The 20,357-nt window shown below is 43.2% G+C and overlaps 1 protein-coding gene across 1 annotated transcript in view; it reads right to left on the bottom strand.

The window, feature by feature from the left end:
* The window catches only part of neurl1aa (neuralized E3 ubiquitin protein ligase 1Aa), a 40,348-nt gene that overhangs the window by 17,693 nt on the left and 2,298 nt on the right, over positions 1-20,357 (bottom strand). Inside the window, exons 2-3 of the mRNA XM_034542496.1 lie at positions 10,921-11,171; positions 10,358-10,679 (exon numbers count right to left, since the gene is read on the bottom strand). Coding sequence (XP_034398387.1) covers positions 10,358-10,679; positions 10,921-11,171 — 573 coding nt within the window. The remainder of the gene's footprint in view (positions 1-10,357; positions 10,680-10,920; positions 11,172-20,357) is intronic.

Below are 20,357 nucleotides of genomic sequence, written 5' to 3'. Positions count from 1 at the left end.
CTCACAGGGCTTATCTTTATCCATTGGCTCCGGAGGGTTTCATCAGATGTCGGCAAAGGTGGAGAGAAAGAGAGGTTGGTACTAGGAAGAGGGAAAAAAGAGGTAGAGGGGAGGTTCTTGGAAGAGACAACCAGACATGAGGACAGAAGGTGCAAAGGGAACTGTTCGGATCAGCTAGGAAGGCAGAGGCTAGAGAAAGGATATCCAGGGAGATTTGAGCTATGAACAGTGCAGGGGAGTCAGGGAGACCAAAGAGGCAGCGCACAGCTCAGAGACCGACCAAGCGAGTGAGAGGACGAGACATAAAACGGCAGAGAGAGAGAGAGAGAGAGAGAGAGAGAGAGAGAGGGGTGGTAGAGAAGAGACATGGAGTCAGAGGGGTCTTTGTGCTAGATGTTTGGGATGTTCTTTATTCCCTGGCGTTGGCCCAATCCCTCGTCCTGATCGGGCTGGGCAGCTTTGAACCCGGGGCTTTTGGAAAGAGCAGCAGGCTCCCGGGGCGACACATGGCCATAACAAAGAGTCAGGCAAAATGCCCGGTAAGTCACAAAAGCTCTGTCCCTTAGGTCATCGGCAGAATCCAGCATGTGCCTGCCCCCTCCTCCCCCCTAAGCCCTCCCTTTCTCTGCCAATCAGCATACCAGGCCCTCAGCGTTAATAACCTCCATCATAAGGTTCTTATATTCAAGCCTCCCTGTTTTATTCCTGTGCTCAAGCAGAAAAGGCTGATTTGAGGTTGAGTATTTATCGACCCCCTGAACATATGCATGTCCACCCCTTTGCTATCATTCATTTTCTTCAGGTTACTTCCCTTTTTTCCTCCTGAAAGGTTTTTTTGGGAGTTTTTCCTGATCCGATGTGAGGTCCTGGGACAGGGATGTCGTATGTGTACAGATTGTAAAGCCCTCTGAGGATAATTTGTAATTTTGGGCTATACAAAAGAAACTGAATTGAATTCATATTTATAGGTGACTGGTTGGACTCCTAAAGCTAATTCACAATGGATCTAACATTATATTTGAGAACGAAAGACTTTTTGGCATTTCAGTTTGAAAAATTACTGAAACGATTAATTGGTTATCAAAAAGAAGTACACACAGAGATGAGGAAAAACAGAGAACAATACGTACAGTACATCTTGACGTGTTACCTCTAGCTTACCCCATTAAAAAGTGATCTGCTAATGACTTCTGAGACCTCTTCTTCAAAGAGCTATTTAGTGACCTGGGGGTACAGTAACTTCAACATCTAAATTCCAAATCAAACAAATCCAGTTTATTCTTCTTGGAGCTCTCTGACCAACATGCGTCATAAATCATACGAAGCCAACTGAAGCCAAGGAACACACCTTTGCTAAATTTGCTTTGTTTGTGACCTTGAGGTTTTTACGACACTAACCTACATTTCTGAAATGAGTACAGAAAAAGGCAGATTTACGGCATCTTTTCTGCTTCGCGTGTTGTTGTTGGGGGGTCTGTGTGAAGCATCAGGACTTGTCCAAATGGGGTGCTATTAACTGCGAGGCTGAGTCCTGCCAAGTCAAACACCAGTGCAAGTCAAGTGCGTGTGATAATCAAATCATCATTTCACTGGAAAGTAATGGGTTTCTGCCAGAAGTATGGGAACCCTGGTCTGTCTCTCTCCGCTGGATAATACAACACATGTTTCTAATAGACCTCTGTCATTCCAGATGACTTTATATGTTCCTGGAGTCCTCGGAGTGGAGCCAGAGCATCGTACGGAGAGAGCCGAGGTGCAGCCAGTGACCAAAAGGGAAGAAAAAAAAAAAAAAAGAGTTCTTCAGAAGGTCTTTTCTTGCAAATATTCTTTGTATTGCATCCTAAAAAAAAAAAGCTGCTATATTTTCTTAATTCTACAAGCGTAGAAGGAAGTAACGTTTAAAAAGTGTTTGTTTCTCTGAACACTTTGGGACTTAAGATATGCAGTACATTTTTAATGGTAATTAGTATCCGCGTAGCCGTGGGCTAAAGAAAACAGCTTCAAATGACGTAGGAAGGGAAAACCAAATGATTCCACTGATGAAGGTTGTGCTAATCCCCTCACACGCTCCTGTTCCCTCAACCCACTTCTATGTACTTTACACCAGGGCTCACTAATAGGTGGTCCAACCGATAGATAATTGAGAGTTATTACGTTTGGGTGGAGCGCTTCATTTCAGCCTCTACAACACTCGTTCAGCGGTCCAGGTAACACAGCGACCAATTACATGCTTTGTAAATCACATCACGTGATGCTACTCAGCCAATCAAATGTGTGTATTCCGATAAGGCTTGAGCGACTCTTACAAGTTTATTATTCCTACGGACAGTTTAAAACCAGTATGTCTCATATGTTTAGAGCAGTGGCGATTATTAAAAACGGCAATGTGAAGAGACAAAGCACACATCTCTTGAGCAAACATACCCACTCAAATCCGGCACAGAAATTAAACAATCTAAGAGCCCGATATGATCAGAATCCTAATACATTAAGTCGCTGCCCAACAATGATGTTAATGGAGGATAGACTTAAACAAGTGGCTTCAATAACCAGAGATAAAGTGGATTTCTTGGTAAACATCACGTCACACCTGAATTAACTGAAATTAAAGCTGCAGGCTAATTTATTATTTTTAAAGGGTTCTGCCATGTTATTTATGCTTACATCAAATGGTGTGTTGAAATATTCAAATGCAACATTTTAGAAGTGGTCTACATTTATACGGCATGCAAAAAACTGCATGAGATCACCATGCTCTATATACATGCCCACTGCGTGAGACATGTTGCTACCCATACAACCCATGTTCATTCACACATCTTGAACAGAGGTCAATGAACCCCCCCACCCCTTTCCAAAATGTAGCCTAACTTTGGAACGTTACTCAGGGCCCTTCCAGACAAGCTACCATGGCGTGGTTGGAACCAATAGATGCCTTACTGTAGGCCGAGGACGCCAGCATCCAACGAGAGTTCAAGACATTAATCCAAACTTCACATGTCATCAATACGTTAATATGATAATGCTCTACAGCTGGATTTCATTGAGATGCTAATCATGCATGCATGACTAGCATCTCAACCCGCGCTCACTCACCAGGACTCCAGCAACGCAGCTTGGTCTAGCGCTCCTCTGCATCAGACTGCGACGCACATTTAGCATGTGACCGCGATGCATTCACCTCCAGCATCCCTTAGCTTAAAGAGCGAGATAGTCCACACAGGGCGGGCTGGACGGGAGGTGGGTGGGACAAACAAAACTGGAGACCGATGTTCGTTTCCATTGCGGAGCCAAAAGTGTGTTGGGATAATAATGAAGCCTGTGAGGGTTTGTAAAAGGACTGTTGAAGCTCCACATGTAGAACAGTAAACGTCTTCATCCATCAAGCCTTCACACATTGTTTTCCTCTCACTGAAGCTTCCAGGATTAGTTATCTTTTTCACCTGGCTCACATCTGTCATCTTTATACAAAAGCACATTGCTACAATCGGTGTTCTGCGCACTAAACAAGGCACGGTGACATGAAAATGGTAAATGATACTTGCTTTAACACTACGTGTCATCATTCACACCCATTCATACACTGATGGGAGCTACCATGCATTCACACCCATTCACACACACACACACACACCGCAGGAACAACCTACGGGAGTGTCTTGCACACATTGACGTGGACTAGCGGAGCCGGGGATTCGAACCCCGCTCTACCACTGAACCGCAGACGACCCTACATAAAAGAGATATATATATATATTGTCATTATATTGTCATATATATATGCAGACATACATCAAAGTAAGAGCACATGTGTCAGATTATGCATGTGAGAAACCTGCATTGTATTTTCTGGTTGATTTTGAAAAAGAAATGTCAACAACTGTTCTGTCAATCACGTAGAGCCGTGGTTCTCAAACTGTGGGGCGCGCCCCTCTAGTGGGGCGCAGTGGTATTACAGGTGGGGCGCAGGAGGAAATGCAGAAAGACCTTTATTGAGAACTTCACATATTACACAAGTTCAAAGTACACAGACATAACACCAAGTCATTAATAAATACATGTTGAAATGCCTGTACCTTCCTGTACATGTTTACGTTACGCCGTTAACAGGTTACGCCTGCGCATGCGAGACGGCCAAGATCATTGGCGTTTTGACAAAAATCTCCGTGAGATCGGCTTTTCTGCTGTTGTCCTTCAAAACAAAAGCTCAACATTGAGCATGAATTTTTAAACGGGCATGAATTGCGGGCTCATTGCAGCCACTAATGCTAATACAACTTGAGACATATCTGCACTAATTGTGTTTTGCACAGGTTGCACGTTATTGTTTTGAAAATGTATTCAGTGTAAAACTCTTTATTGCCAAATTGTTGAACTTTTTTGAACTAGTTTTTCACAGGTTGCACTTATTGTTATTATATTGAAAAGATATCTAGTGCAAAACAGGTTAATTGCAGTACCAATAAGCTATTTCTTTGCCAGTGTGCTTTTTAGCACATATATAAAACTTTATTTGCATTGTTCTAACAAAGTGATTGCACATTTGGTTTACTTGAAAGTGGTTGCAATTTTTTTTTTTTTACAGATGGAGGAGTCACAAAAAGTTATTTCAATAAAAAGTCATCATAGACCATTTTGTTGGGGTGGTGGGGCATTAAGTGGGGCGCGACAGAAAAAGTTTGAGAACCACTGAGTGACTCTCGAGTGACAGCAATCACTGTTGCTTCCTGATGGTGCAACGGGACCTCATTCTCCTGTTAAGACCGACAGTTTCATTCAGACCATCACCTGAGGACAACCTCTCATAACATAGCAGACTTCAGAGTTTCCACCACACAGTGTGAATGCAGTTTTCTCTGATGGACCACAGAGACAGCCTCTTCCAGAACACTATGTTTCTGTATGAACTAAATTAACTGCTGCATTCTTTCAGTTTGACAGCCGGACTTGCAATCCCCTTCTCTGAATCAGCCTGGTTGAAAGGTGTTAGTGGCCTCAAGGCTTTGCAATCAGACTGTATTCCCCCATTCTTCAGGGAAGTCCCACACTGGGCCCCTCTTGATTAAAGCTCCACTGTGACTGACTCATACAATCGTGAGTCCTGCTGGCTTTACAACAGCTGGAATTACTCAGTAACTCAGCCGCCTCCCCGATGTCAAGTAAAGTTCTTCTTTGCGCATGACGTGTACGTATGTGTGTGTGTGTGTGTGTGTGTGTGTGTGTGTGTGTATCCAAATGCGAGGGGGCGCCAGCCTCGGGCACTGGGGTGTAAATTAAACAACCTTTTTTCTGGCTTGTTGGATTTCAAGCCTGTGGGGACAGCTTCAGTCTGCCCCAAAGATTACCCTGCCAAACCGCCGCAATATCCTATTTGCCCCATTCAAGGCCAGGTGCAGTCAATCTCCTGCTACCTGAGGCCCCTGAACAGAGACATCACCGCGCCCGGACCTTTCCTTTGTGGCACGAGCTTAGAAACACGGATGTGTTCAAGTATTCCGGACTCTCTTCATGGGTTACTCTGTGGAGAAAACTAATCACATCTTACCCCAAGAAAGTGAAATCAGAACCTTCTTTCCCCTTTATCAGTAAACGTTATTACAGAAGCAACCATTTGACATTCGCCCGGCTCGTTTGGCATCAATGGATTCATTCCAACGTTCATACGATAGGGCTACCATCCTAAAAACTGAAACCTGCCCCACAGCCTTCAAAAGACAGTTGTCTAATGTTAACGCTAGTCAGATGATCCACTATCCTATGAGGGTTCAAAGTAGGCCAAGTAAACCAAGGACTGCCTCTGACTGGATCACCATGCCTTTTCTCCTACGCAGAGTCTAATGTAACCATCAGCTATGGGTCCATTTTCACTTTAGGATTAAGGATAAAGTATGTTAGGAATAGGCCTTCCAGTATGCCGCATTTTCAGTTTTGGACAATTTCTCGTAAAAGAGCGTTCCTTGCTTTTGCAATGCGTTACTTGTACATTCTTAATTCTTATCAAAACAAGACGTTCTCCAAAATGGAGTCTTGTGTGCGCCCACATTTTGTTGGATGCCACACCATTTGTTCTGTCTCAGCTTCATATGCACGATGGAAGATGGGAGGGGACACTCAATTACACTAAATTGCTGTCATCATGCTCAGAGGGGTGTGAAACCACAAACTCACTCCTGCCCCCTCCTCCTCTCTTGTTCCTGCTATGTATGATATATCACCCTGGTGAATCCTTCGTGGTGGATTATCACATGATACGACTCCCATTTCAATCTTTCTACATCAAAGCTGCTCCAAATGTCGCCCGCGGTAGTCCTTCGCTCTTTTACTTCTGCTCTGACCTCAGAACTGCCTCAGGATGCTGAACAGATGATCTAAAGACACAAAGTCACAATGCAAAGCATTCGCTCTGAACATGTGCTTGGATATGAAAAAATACATAAACTGGCTATAATCAATATTTTCATATTAACAATTTCACCCCCCCACCTCCAACACAAAGAACAGATGATGTTTTTTGTCACCAGAGGTTTTTTCAAAAGGGATGTTGAAGGGTAGAAGTAGAGGGGGAGCACATCACACTGAATAATGAACACACCATTAAGATAAGATGTCTGAGTTGCTGCCAACATCTCGTATTATGGGGTGGATCAGCGGAAGAGCGGGGCGTCCTTCGATCCCCGGCTTTGCTGGTCCACGTCGACGTGTCCTTGGGCAAGACACTCAACCCCAATTTGGGTGAGTGAATGGGTATGAATGTTAGTTAGTCCTGATGGGCAAGGTGGCACATTGCATGGTAGCCCCTCCCATCAGTGTATGCATGTTAGTTAGTCCTGATGGGCAGGTGGCACATTGCATGGTAGCCCCTCCCATCAGTATGAATGGGTATGAATGGATGAATGACGACAAGTAGTGTTAAAGAGCTGGTCGGAAGACTAGAAAACTCCTTTCAATGAGGAAATACTCTCCAGTTCCTCCAGCGATGTACAAGTACAAGTCCATTTACATCCGAGTCTATCTATGGACAACCATCCATATCTAAATACTCTTCTTCATTTGATTAATGAATGACAAGCAACCAGGTCCTCCGTTTCATGGAGGACAGGGCGTGGTTTTCACACCTTGTTTTATTGCATTTTCCAATTCCATAGTGCGAGTGAGCTGACAATACACAGGAGCCACGCACTAATATGGGCAATGTAATGCAACAGCTGGAAGGAGAAGCACATCAAGTGGTATGAAGACGGCTGTGTGTGTAGAACTATCTCTGCTGAACAGAGACTACCAGAGACTTCCCCCCCACACCGTTTACATTATGAAAGACCTACATACACGAGCTGTTCAAAATGGCTTTGAGTGAGAAACTTAATCCACCATAGAATTATAATTCATGCTTTATAGAGCGAAGATTATAGTATTTCCAAGGAGGCATAATCTCACTCGCTGCAGAAAAACACTGATATGGAGAGAATAGAAATGTTATTGATCCAACGGGAGAAAATCACATTGGCAAAGAATAGAGATTTTGAGGGAGGATGTCATAAAAAGAGCTACATTAAAGTGAAAGCATTTATAACAGAATCTTTAGTTCTGAGTTGGCCATTTTTGACCATTTCTATTGTTATAAGTGCTCCCTGCAGAGCTGCGGGTTTATTTGAGAATCCGAGGCTAGGAAAAGGAAAAACAGCTCCTCAAATGCCAGATAAAATAAGGAAGAGAGGAAGGCCTCAGATGTGGAAGCCCAAGGGCTTATCCGAGGATGGGGAAAGGTTCATGGAGCGTTGCGCCCGGAAACGTGATGCACAGAGCTGACACAATTGGCCATTCAGCCTCACAAAGAGCCATGTCTAGTCTGGTTGGAGTATTTCTATCTCGACCTTCGGTAGCGTTCCACCCCTCTGAACAGGCCCCTGTTTGTGGGGGCAGATGTCAGTCAGTTGGCCCCCTGAGCAACATGAGCCGCTCTGTCGGCGGCCCTGCATATGGTCTGACTGTAAAAAGACAGTAGGAATGACTTAAGTAGGACTAAGGAGAAGCCCAGTTTGGGTGCTTGGAGCAGAGTTTCAAAGAGGTCTCAGAACGACGAGTTACAGAGACTTCAATCAGAGCAGACCTTGGGGTGGTAAGCCTGAATAGTGGGTCTCCGCTACCATTTTCTGTGTGTCACATTATCTGACATCCATCTGCTAACAGTAATCCATTAGGTTAGATACATTCAGCAACAGGACTTTGAGCTATGAACCAACACCAACACAGGGGGGGAACACACAGAATGTGGGCTCCCTCATACTCAAGAGACTCTAAACATCCACCCCCACGAAGATACCGATCAACGCAGAGGACAGAATTCTAATATCTATGAGCCACGTGACCACTGGTCTATTTTCACAACAGCAGAGGGATGACATCACTGAATCTCCCGGGAAAAGAAATGCGTGTCCACATTCTCTGACATCAAAGCCTCGGCCATACGATCCTGGGCTATGCATGTTAAGCTGCCCAGCGTGGCTTGATAATGCACAGCAGCCCCCCCTCGCTGCTTTTGTGTAAACATGGGGGCCAAATATTGGCCAGATATAGATAGCCTTTGTTCATTGTTGTTCCATTGCATCATGGAAGGCTTTACTGTCCACAAAAACAGGAAGGGTAACCTCCAGAAAGGACTGTTTATTTGCCATCTGTAGAGAAAAACATCTGAAGGCCTTTAAAAACTGCACAAAGAAAAAAACAAGACGTGACAGTCGAACAATTATCAGAATTACAGATGCTTTAGCAAGACTGTTTGATTGTCCACTAGTCATATGCAGAACACTTACACACAAGATTACACTGGGAGGACACCAGTTGACATATCATTAGCTAAAAACACGGTATCAAGTAGACCGCAGTTTTGCACTCGACACCTCTGCTGAGGAGATTCAGGAGCACCCCGGGGTCGAGTTAGCTCACCTCTAACCTTCAGTGTACCTCAACGAGATGGTTTGTTTCACACAACCATCTGATATGCCGTCATTGTGTGGAAAAGGGCAGGCACTAGGTAGGGCGACCGTGGCTTAGTGGTAGAAGATTGGTGGTTTGGTCAGTACTGATGTGGACCTTGCCATCAGTGGCAGGAGTAGGGTCAGTGTATCAATGGGTGCCTGACATGGAGTGTGAAGGTTCTTTGAGTGGTCAGAAGACAAGAAAACTTCTTTCAATGAGGAAATAACGTCCAGTTCTGTAGAACTTATAACACTAACCTCTTCAGGAGCCGCCATTGTTGTTAGCAACCAACAGCCTCCTTTCCATGTCATCTCACACACACCTAAGCCACGCCCCTAGCTGCCTGTAGCTCCTCACAGGAAGCTGATTGGTCCAGAAAAAAACACATTACTTGAAACCTGACAAGATGGATTGTGGCGTGACCCGTGATATTGTGAGAATCCAGCTGCCGTGTAAAATGATTAAATTGCACTGCATCCACTTTCTATACACCATATGTTTGTAGTATGGTGTTTTTGATAGTTTTCACAGTAAAGCTCAAGTTTTGTATTAATGTGAAAATTTCGGAAAATTATAATAAAGTGAAACCAAATTTCAAAGAATATATATTGGGGCAGGCTGGGCGAGTCTCCCTGAAGCTTTCCAAATAAAAACGTTTTTTACATGAATTATTTCAGTCCAGCTGAATGTAATCACAGAAAGTAGCTGCCGGGAATGGTGATTGTGGCGAATAGCGATCTACATCTGTGGCAACGTTCCGGATGGATCTCTATAATCATCCTTGCACAATTCTCAGATGTGTGGCGCTGACATCCACTGCGGTCTTATAAGTTTATAAGGAAACTCAAAAGGCTAAATGCAATGGCGGATTATCCTGTGGAAGATCCTGTGTGAAGATTGCAAGTCATTTCACTTTGATGGTCAACCATATTTATTGAACCTGTGAATTTGCAGCGCTTAGCAACATTTTTGCCCCGCAGAATTTCTGCTTCACCTCCTCAAAAATCAAGTGGAAGAAAAGGCAGAGGCCGGCTAGACCAAACGGTCAGCCCTCCATGCAGTAAGAAAAAGTGATCACAACATGTAGCTTTGTGAGGGTTTACAATATGTGTCACCCACCAGCTTTCAACACTAGCATCAGTTACTCCGAATGACTGACAAAAGTCTGGACCATGACATTATCATATTCTTTTCTTTACTCTGTTAAATAGTATTCTGGCAAACTTGTTCACATTTTAGTTTACTCTAATCTGTTAATCCATCTATCACAAACTCCTTTGTTTGTATGGGCCCCCCTGAGGGTCTGGGTCCCAGATGCAGTTGCCCTCGTTCCCCATTTGGTAATTCAGCTCTGCATTTGATGCTTCTTCAACCATCTTACCTAGCAGCTGCACTCCTCGGGTCAGACCGTAAACATCAATGATGGCCCAGAGGGGATCGGCTGTGCGGACTCCACTGAAGAACAGCATGGGACTGGACTCGTTAATGCGGTAGAAGACCCTGCCCTTCTTGTCGACCCAAAAGGCAATAATGTTGCCCTCGTTGGCAAACTCCTCAGGCAGGGCCTTGGCCCAGAAGCCACTCTGGGCCACCAGGTCGGGGCAGGCGTACTTGGGCAGGTTGTCTGGGTTTATCCTGGATGGGTCTTTGGCGGTGAAGCCCAGACGTAGAGCCCCGCTCCAGCAACACTGCTTTTTAGTAATCTGAGGAGAAGAGAACCATATGTGGCTTTATTGGTATTATTTGGAAAATTATTTCCTAGAATTTTGATCAAAGTAGAGACTGCTATTTGACATGAGGCTGTGTATCACCCCCAACTCTCAACTTCTACATAATAATCACTGTGTAGTTGAATCTTCACTGACAAACTCCACATATTAAGTGTTAAACCTAAAATATAAAAATGGTACAATCATTTAGTCCGTTTTAAGCTCCCAGACTTACCTTGAGGCGGACTTGCTCATACAGCGCCATGGGCCTGTTGCTGAAAGTGATGGCATTGCAAAAACTGGCCTGCCTCTTGACTGTTTTCTGGGCGAGGTCCATGACGATTTGGGACCCCTTGGCGTTTGGATGAAAGAGCAGTGGGCTGATGGGAAGAGGCCTGCCAACGCTGCCGCACTGGATAGGCAGGCATCTCTTGGGTTTGTGGTGGCATCGATGGGACGTGGACGGGAACGGGCCACCCAGGGAGTCTGAGCCAGACAGAGACAAAAGAAGGACAAAGCACAGAGACAGTTGAGCTTTACTGTGAAACACAAATGTCCTCATGAGGAGCAGCAGGTCAGGTTTGGTCACTGTATTCAGGGTCTGATGTTTTTGTTTCAAATTTGATGAAAAGCTTTACATCACAGAAAATAACCACATAATCTAAGATTCCTGAGTTCTTGTATTTGGGTTCTTTGTTGATTATTTGCGAGCATGGAGCAATAAGCTAATCAGCCATAATCACATGCAGGGTGCAAAGCAAATCTCCATGCAGGTCTACATGTCTAAGTAATTAATGCTCCTGGGTTATTCACATACAGAACTGTTCCCAGACCAATGGCCCTTTTGAATGTGATATGATGGTCCATGTCGATTGTGAACCGTTCATTTGGACACCTGTCGGTTTGTTGGATCCAACCATGCACCCTGACCTCCGCCTGAAGCCGACTGAGCGCCTCATACTGACGTGGATGGGTTTACATTGAAGTTAGGTTTGTCTCATACAGACACTGAAGGGTGCCTCTTTACACACACCACATGCATATTAATAACAAGATCCTTTTCTTAGCTAAATTCAAACTGAGATTAGGACATTATTCTTGTATAAAAGAAAGCGGTCCAATAAATAATTTGCAGAGGAAGGCTCGACTGACTTGATAATTGAAGCATCCAGATGATGTGTGGGTGGGAGTGGCTGAGGGGGTATGAATCAACATGCACTGGAGCGAGCATAGATTTTCCAGAGCTGGTAACTGCCAGATTAAAATTGATGAGTTAGTATTCCAAAAGCCAGCTGAACATCATTCTAAGATGTTAAATGATTTCCAGAAGTTTCAGTATTTGTGTTTGAACATCCCACAATTTGGTGGTGAAGTGGTTTCATTTGATTTTTTTGTTTCTCTTGTCTGGCCTACTCTGGTCTTACATCAGTTAGTCATTTCTGAGTCAAAGCGCTACATGTTTCCCAGCTGTGTTGCATTATGGACCATTCAAGCTACTGTCAGTGGAGAAATTTGAATGTCTGTCTCTTCTTTGATTGGTTTCTCCCTGGCAAGAAACAAACTCCAGCTCCTCAAATCAGAGGAACTGATGCATCAGCATAAACATCATCAAAACCCGATGTTTACCCTGATTTATCAGTTACTTGATTTGTTTTTATCCAATCAAACTTTGGTCTGCTATGCTGAACACATTTTAACACCACGTTTCAACACCTATCTATGGGAACTAGAATCATCACCTCGCACTGTCCATCCAAAGATTGCCATCACTTCAATCAAACGGAAATTTGTGTCAGGATTATCGTTTGAATTCTTGAGTTATGGCCAAAAATAATTTCTTTTGCAAGGTCAACGTGACTTTTGACCACCCAAATCTGTTCAGTTCGTCCTCCAGTTGACGATAGAGACCGATTTGAAGAAATTCCCTGCAGGCGTTCGTGAGGCGTAGCGTTCACGAGAATGGACGGACGACCTGGTCACATAATGACCATCAGAAATATGTATTGATTATGTAGGTTTTCTTATAATACAGTATTACAGTGTGGAACAGAGGGGAATGAAGTTTCATTACCACCAATGTCCCCGATCAAATATAAATGGCTAGATTTGAAAATGTCAAAGTAGAATTATAGTAAATATACAGTGTCCGGTGGACTCGCTCTATATCCACTATCATAATCAACGAGCACTGTCTGACTAACAAACAGAAGAAAGCCAGCACGGTGGCAGCAGCAGATGTCTTGTTGAGTCCTGATAAGACCGTGCAGCTTTATGTTTCTCTTTTGTCTCCGTCCTCTCCCTCTCATCTGTGTTCATCAAGTAATGCCCAGTCTAGTTTTTGCCCCTGTACGCGTCCACCGCTCAATATGGCCACAAACTACGAGCTGCTGAGGCCTTTTGTCTTAGGCGCAGCCACAGGAGAGCAGTTGTTGAATGTGGTGCACATGGTAGTGGGCAGATTGAGCTGAATGCATTACTGGGCTCTAAAGGGGCGCAGCTGCTGGAGAGGGAACAGGCTATGTGTAAATTCACGTTCCTTAGCAACCCCATGCATCTAAAAAGGTCTTGATCAGCGCACTCTTTCATTCTGCAGCTCACAGCTAGGATACAACAGATGTCTTTTGTTTACTCAGACACAACATGATATTTATGGTGTCAGATTGTAGCTATTTACAATGACGCTTGAGCGTGGTTTCTGGGTGTCCATTCAAACAAAAAGGGGAATATCAGTTCACAGAGCAAAGAGAACATGCTACTGGATTTCTACCGTTCTGAAAGGTCTCCCCAGCCTTTTACCAAATATCTTCACTAACAACACATCCTTAAAGACACCACATCTTTGCAGGTATTTGCATGTGCAGGTCAATGAGAGGACATACTGATTCATACCCTGTAACAAAATGGGTCCACTGCAGAGCAGCTACAGCAGATTAAATGGGATTTAGGTGTCTTCAACTGCTCCGTGACATTTTGACCCTTCCTAAATTGACATGGTGGAGGAAGTGTGTGTCTATTTTTAAACTAAATTACACTTACAGTAAAAACAACCCTACTGTCTCACTCTCGCCACTCCCAACCTATTTTCCAGTTGCTGCAGTGAGATGTTGTTTCAGCTAAAAAAAGTTAGCAATACACCAGTGAGCATTTGGGGCAATTAGTACAGGTCTATTCAATTGATCCTTGACCTGGCTGGTACTCCTGTCCTTATAATGGAGCCCACACTGACACCATCTGCACTCCCTGAAGAAATATTTGCTAATTTCTGGAAAAAAACAACGCCAAGATGATTACATTTGACATTTAAATGCTTAGCCTTTTTTAAATTTGGTCTTTCTTTAAAAAACGTTCACTGATTCAGCATCTAAAGACACACTTCTGTCTCCACAGCAAATTAGGTTTAGGCAACAAACACTCCGCTAGGCTCGTGAGATCCGATTGGTCAAATCGATTAATGTTTTTTCAATTTCATTTTATTGACTATAAAACACTTTATCCCACAGAGCAGTTCAGCTGTTAAAGATTCAATGTGTACACTTAAATCCCATGTTGCAGTTTGAAGTTATTAGACGGACCAAAGCAGCCTCGAGCCCACCGGCTGGTCTCGGTCCTCCAATTACATCAGCAACACAAATCCTAGAGTATATGCTCCTTTCCACAGAGCCAGATATGTGACCCCCTTGGTGTAAACAGCTTGAAAATGACTTCTGTTAACATCAATCCCATATCTGCCTCTTCAAAAAAAAAAGTGCTATCTGTGAAAAAAGCAGTTTAAAACAGCCTCACAGGAGCCATTTGCTATAGGTCAAGAAGGCGTTATTATGGAGCAACAGAGTACAAAGCCTGTATTCCTCTGCCCCAGAGAGTAGAAGTCTTTCTCCCACTACTGCCAACACCACACAGGGGTGTGTGCAGATAATACCCATCTTACGCCAACCAACATCTCTGTGGAGCAGTAAACTAACCTACCATTTCAGAGGTGAGCTGTGTGTGTGTGTGTGTTTATTTATCTAGAGTTGTGTAGTTGTTACTCACCAACAATCACCCGCGTGGTTTACCATGCAAATAGGATTTTTTATAAGTGGGAGAAAACTATTTAAATATTTCCTGTAACAGCAATTCTCCAAATTAATTGGTTTACATCAGGTTACAGTTAAGCTGTATCATGTGGATTCAGGTAAAATATCATTCGCAAATAATCAAATGTTTGATATTCGGTTTTTTTAAAACATGTGCGATACTTTTTGTGATTAAATGCACCGTAACACTTGCAGGGTGTGGTGGGCTGAAAAAGAGTACTAAATATCTTTAGAACATGGCTGTCGTCATGCACTGTTCATGCTCATACCTACAACAGATAAAGCACTAATTTGTTCATATTCATAGTCTTAATTACCTTTACTTTGTTGAGAGTAGGTTACGCCCCGTCATAAGTTACCTGACAAACAGGCTTATTTCACGTCATAAGTTACCTGACAAACAGACGTATTTCACGTCATAAGTTACCTGACAAACAGGCTTATTTCACGTCATAAGTTACCTGACAAACAGACTTATTTCACGTCATAAGTTACCTGACAAACAGGCTTATTTCACGTCATAAGTTACCTGACAAACAGGCTTATTTCACGTCATAAGTTACCTGACAAACAGACGTATTTCACGTCATAAGTTACCTGACAAACAGGCTTATTTCACGTCATAAGTTACCTGACAAACAGACGTATTTCACATCATAAGTTACCTGACAAACAGACGTATTTCACGTCATAAGTTACCTGACAAACAGGCTTATTTCACGTCATAAGTTACCTGACAAACAGACGTATTTCACATCATAAGTTACCTGACAAACAGACGTATTTCACATCATAAGTTACCTGACAAACAGGCAACATGCTCTTGTGCAGGCTAAAACATTCAGTCACAACAGCAGAAGCACTTATGAAGCACAGGTAGCCCACATAGCAACCCACTCCCTCTTCTTGTTACCATGTACAGTCCAGTTAACACTCTTCATAGGAGAACACACACACACAGACACACACAGACACACACACAGACACACACAGACACACACACACACATATATTTAAGCTATTTTAGGAATAAGCAGGCATGCTGGCTCGTGTTGGGTGTTACATAAAATAACAAATGATTACCATGATTGTTGTAGATCCATCTCCAAACATAGTTGCATTATTCTAAAACCATGTGGACTCTTGTGCTTGAACACTAATGCAGTTCCCTCTAGAAATAAGAATGGAATCGTCACCATCTCATGAAGGTAAAGGCATGAATTTCTTTCCAGCGTAAGTTCCTCTTTAGTTCTTTATTTGATGTTGCTCTCCGTAGACCCGGACAGCGCCATTTACAACGCCACAACGAGCCTGGGGGCCAATGACAAACAGCATCTTAATGATGTTTACATAGAAGTGTCTGGGTGATGTATTCAATACCACTGACTCGTGACAAAAACGGCATTCCAGCCTGATGTAACAGCGGCTGTGAAATGAATCACGCAATAACAGCCGCCATTAATCACACACACACACATCACCATTTAGGCTTTACGCGCCTTATAGATATGTTGCCTTTTACATGGTGGTTACCGGGGAATTACATTTCCTGGTCCTCCTGATCTCCGCTCATATGGACGTGACGGACGCCACGGGCCCGGTGTGTGAAACCCAACCGTCTGTGTGGCTCAATGACAGGGAGGTGACCGCTGCGGCAGAGACAGTAACTGTAGCTGCTGCTCTACCTGGGGGCACGCACCAGGAACTCATTACGGCTCATCACTCAGTTTTGTTGGTGGTAACCAAAGGACCTGGTGTGCTGCTAGGCAACATCACGACAAATCTATTGGTTCAGGGTTGATGATGACTTGTGTCCATGGTAATTGGGGGGTAATAAGGCTGACGTGCAAAGTCTTCAATCATTAACCCTGACTTTGTCTTGATGATGCAAATTGTATCTGTTGTCCAGTAGCGGATTGGGTTTACAAAGACATTTTCATGATTTCACAAATGTTCTGCCACAGATCACAGCCCTTTCATACGTCCATTAGATCTGTTGCTGAGGCGCAGACAAACATGTTATGTGTCTGGTATGAGAATACCAGACAGGGTTGGACAACAATATCTATTTTTTTTGCAATTGGCTGAATGCTGGTTGTTTTTTGGGGTGGATTTTGGACATTTTATTTCGTGAATTGTCTGCCTCCAAAGAACGAGCGAGAGACAGGATCGTCAGGGAGAGACAGACTAAAACATACCATGAACTATGGGTATCAGAATCAGAAACTTTTAATAGCCAAGTAGGTTTACACCTACAAGGAACTTAGCGTGGTGGGTGGTGCAATATGAGTATGAGCAGTAGAAACTAACTTCAAGAATATCTCTAGTTCCCTGCCCTGTGCTTGTCCTTCTGCAGGGACACACTATCAATATTTCACACCGTGTTGACCTGGCAGTGAAAGGTGAGACAGCAGAGATGATGAATTCTGGAGTACGTCCCCTACCAGTCTTGCTGCTGTTACCGCATTCTCTTTACGAGCGGGAATACACAACGTTATCAATAAGTAATGATATCCAAAGGCCACATACAGTGAGGCACAATGTAATCCAATGATGCCTCTCTGGCGGCGAAAGAGAGCCGGCTGGTGGAGAGGCGTAATGATATGCAGTGTGCAGGAAGTCACCATGTGGGTTAGTCTACCCCGGGTTTGTCGACTGGGGCTGCACCATTATGCCCAAAATAATTGTTTCAATCACGATTATTCATCTGGATTATTCATTGCACGGGCGACATTCGTTCATTGTACTTTCGCGTTGGAACAAACGGAGCGGCGCCTTTACGTCCCGGTCGTGCTACATCCTCTTTTCAGGCTCACGACTTGAATCAGGAATGACTCAGACAGACGTTTGTGGAAGTGATGTCACAGCTCGACAACAAGTCTTGGGGTTTAATTAAAAGGCATTTATTGTTGTTTTTATTTATATTTGCAATTGAATAAGAACCCTTTTCTTAAAGGTTTGGTGTGTTTGTTATCCTGAGGGATTAATTAATATATATATATATATATATATATATACACACACATACATACCAAATATAAAACTGAATACCTAAGTAAAATCTTTGGGTCCAATAAAATTCAGTGCCTTTTTGTTTAACCATAAATATTGCGATTCATACTCGATTAATTGTGCAGCCCTGTGACTGACTGAAGATAAAATCATATACGACACTGACGCACTCTCGAAACAACACCACCTGACCCTGAGACATATGCTTCTGTCACTGCATAGCAACCGCTTCAGGCCTGACCACCTCTATGTGCTCTCATACACACAAAGACAAAGACAGGAGATATTTCAAAGTGGTAGCTGTTGGTCTGCATGCTGTCTTAAATATCCATTGTCTCTATGACAGGAGGCATATCCCATGACATCACTGTGATCCGATCCGATTCTAGGTAGTTAAGAAACGTTACTTTGTTATGTAGCATCTCTTCGGCTCTGCTTTGTATTTGGATACAGAAATCCAATTGACATTGAGCGGCGCCAGACACTCCATCCCTTCGGCCGGTGCGGCCTCAGACACTTTGAGTGCATCGCAAGGACACAGTGTGGCTCCCACGTACACCAGCAGGCGCAATTGTGCGACCAATTCAGCAGACACTGTTCTGATGGAGGAACATTAATCTGCTCCTTTAGCGACATGCAAACAGCACGTAACATGAACGGGGGTTCTCCAGCAGCTGCATTCCCAAAGCACACGTACTGGGGAAATGGAAATATGATTCTAATGGCTTCTTCTATTTTTTTCGTCTCAGGTCCGGAAAAAAAGAAGCAGCAGATGAAATTAAATGCTTTGTGTGAATGGCTGTGGGTCACCATAGCAGCGCGGTTACTTCCCGTTCACTTTTCCAAATGTAGGCCTATATGAGCGGTGATCTTCACATAAAATACACTTTTATCTATTGGCCAATTTCTGATCACTAAATTATGTCAAATTACTGAGTTGTTTCACAATAAGTGATGTAATACGCAGGAGGAAGTACAGCGTGTTGCAACATAAGGTAATATTGGAAATATGCAACAATAACCAGGTCCCTGTGTATGTAGTAATCAATTCATATGACTTGTGCGTGAACAATGTAACAGATTAAACCTGCTGAAGGGACATAATTATACAGAGCACAGTACTCTGGAAATGTTAACAAGAAGAAAGTACTGACAAAAGATCAAAGTAATATATTCTTTTCAACAGACATTAATGAGGCTTTAAAATGTATCTGGTATGGATGCAACAGTTTGTAAAAGAACCTACGCTCATAACCTTTACCTCCTAAAGTACTGCACATCTCGTTAAAATACAAGTCTAATTATGGAAGTTGTACTGACTGACTGATTGATTCTCAGTCTATAAACAAATATGAAACATGGGACTCAAAAGTGTTGGACATCAATATAATTTTGTATTGATTTCCTTTCAACCTTTTTTGTTGATATGTATAGCAACCATACTTCCAAATATGATAGTTTAGGAATGTAAAATATATTTAAATTATATTAATTTATAGTTTTTGTAATCTTTTTCTTTGATAAGCATGTAGTTTCTACCTCATGCACTGACACATGTATTTTAATTTGGAGTTACTTTTTCCAAGTCTTACCTTTACTGTTATGAAAACATGTGCCAATAAAACAATCAAACAATCTTGTTTAGTTGCAACTAAACAAGATTGTTTATTTTCCCTACAAGTTAATTTTAATACAAGCAATTCATCAGAACTGTTTGGCAAGGAAACAGCCTGAGGATAAGTTTATTCTTTCGCTGCAAAAAAAAGAAAATCCTGCTTGGTCCACTAAAACTAATATTTGACAGTAATTTAAAGCTGTATTTCTGAAAGTGTTGCTTGAGTACATGAATGTTCCAACAAACCACACCCTCACGGATTGTGGTTGAACGGGTTAGCCTGAGGTGATCCACAAACCTGAGCTTCGTTGACTTTTGAAAGGGCCCTTAACACTCATGTTGTTACTCATGGCTTACTTCCCATGGCTCCTCCCACTTCGCCATTCTATTGGAACAAATTAAATAAAAAAAGATCATGTTTGTGTAGTGGGTGTTCCCAAGAAGATCAGCTGGGATACATCTTGTTAAGCAACACATGCAGATCAACTTTATTCAAAAGAAACAACCTTTCTTTGGTTATTTTTAATATCACAGATTAAATTATGCTACATTTACATCCATCCATCCATATACTGTACTTCGGTTTATCCGGGGCCGTGTCGCAGGGGCAACAGGCTTCAGAGGGAATTCCAGACGTCCCTCTCCCAAGCAATGCTTTCCAGCTCTTCCTGGGGAACCAGCGTGTTCTGGGTCTTCCCCCGGGGCCTCTTACCAGTCGGAGGTGCCCAGTTCAATGCCCGCAGCACTGCTGACCCTCTACCGAACCGCCTGTCCCTCTCACGCTCCATTTTCGCCTCACTGGTGAACAAGACCCAAAGATACCTGAACTCCCTGACCAGGGGCATTGACTCACTCCCAACCTCGAGGGTGGATTCCACCATTTTCCGGTAGAGAAGCGTGGCCTCAGACTTTGAGGTGCTGACTGCTTCGCAGTCGGCTGCAAACCGTCCCAGTGTGCACTGAAGGTCA

The sequence above is a fragment of the Cyclopterus lumpus genome, chromosome 1, assembly GCF_009769545.1.
Source record: "Cyclopterus lumpus isolate fCycLum1 chromosome 1, fCycLum1.pri, whole genome shotgun sequence".
NCBI classification, from domain to species: domain Eukaryota; kingdom Metazoa; phylum Chordata; class Actinopteri; order Perciformes; family Cyclopteridae; genus Cyclopterus; species Cyclopterus lumpus.
Note: the sequence above shows the minus strand (reverse complement) of the source record. Positions and strands in the feature narration are given on the sequence as shown.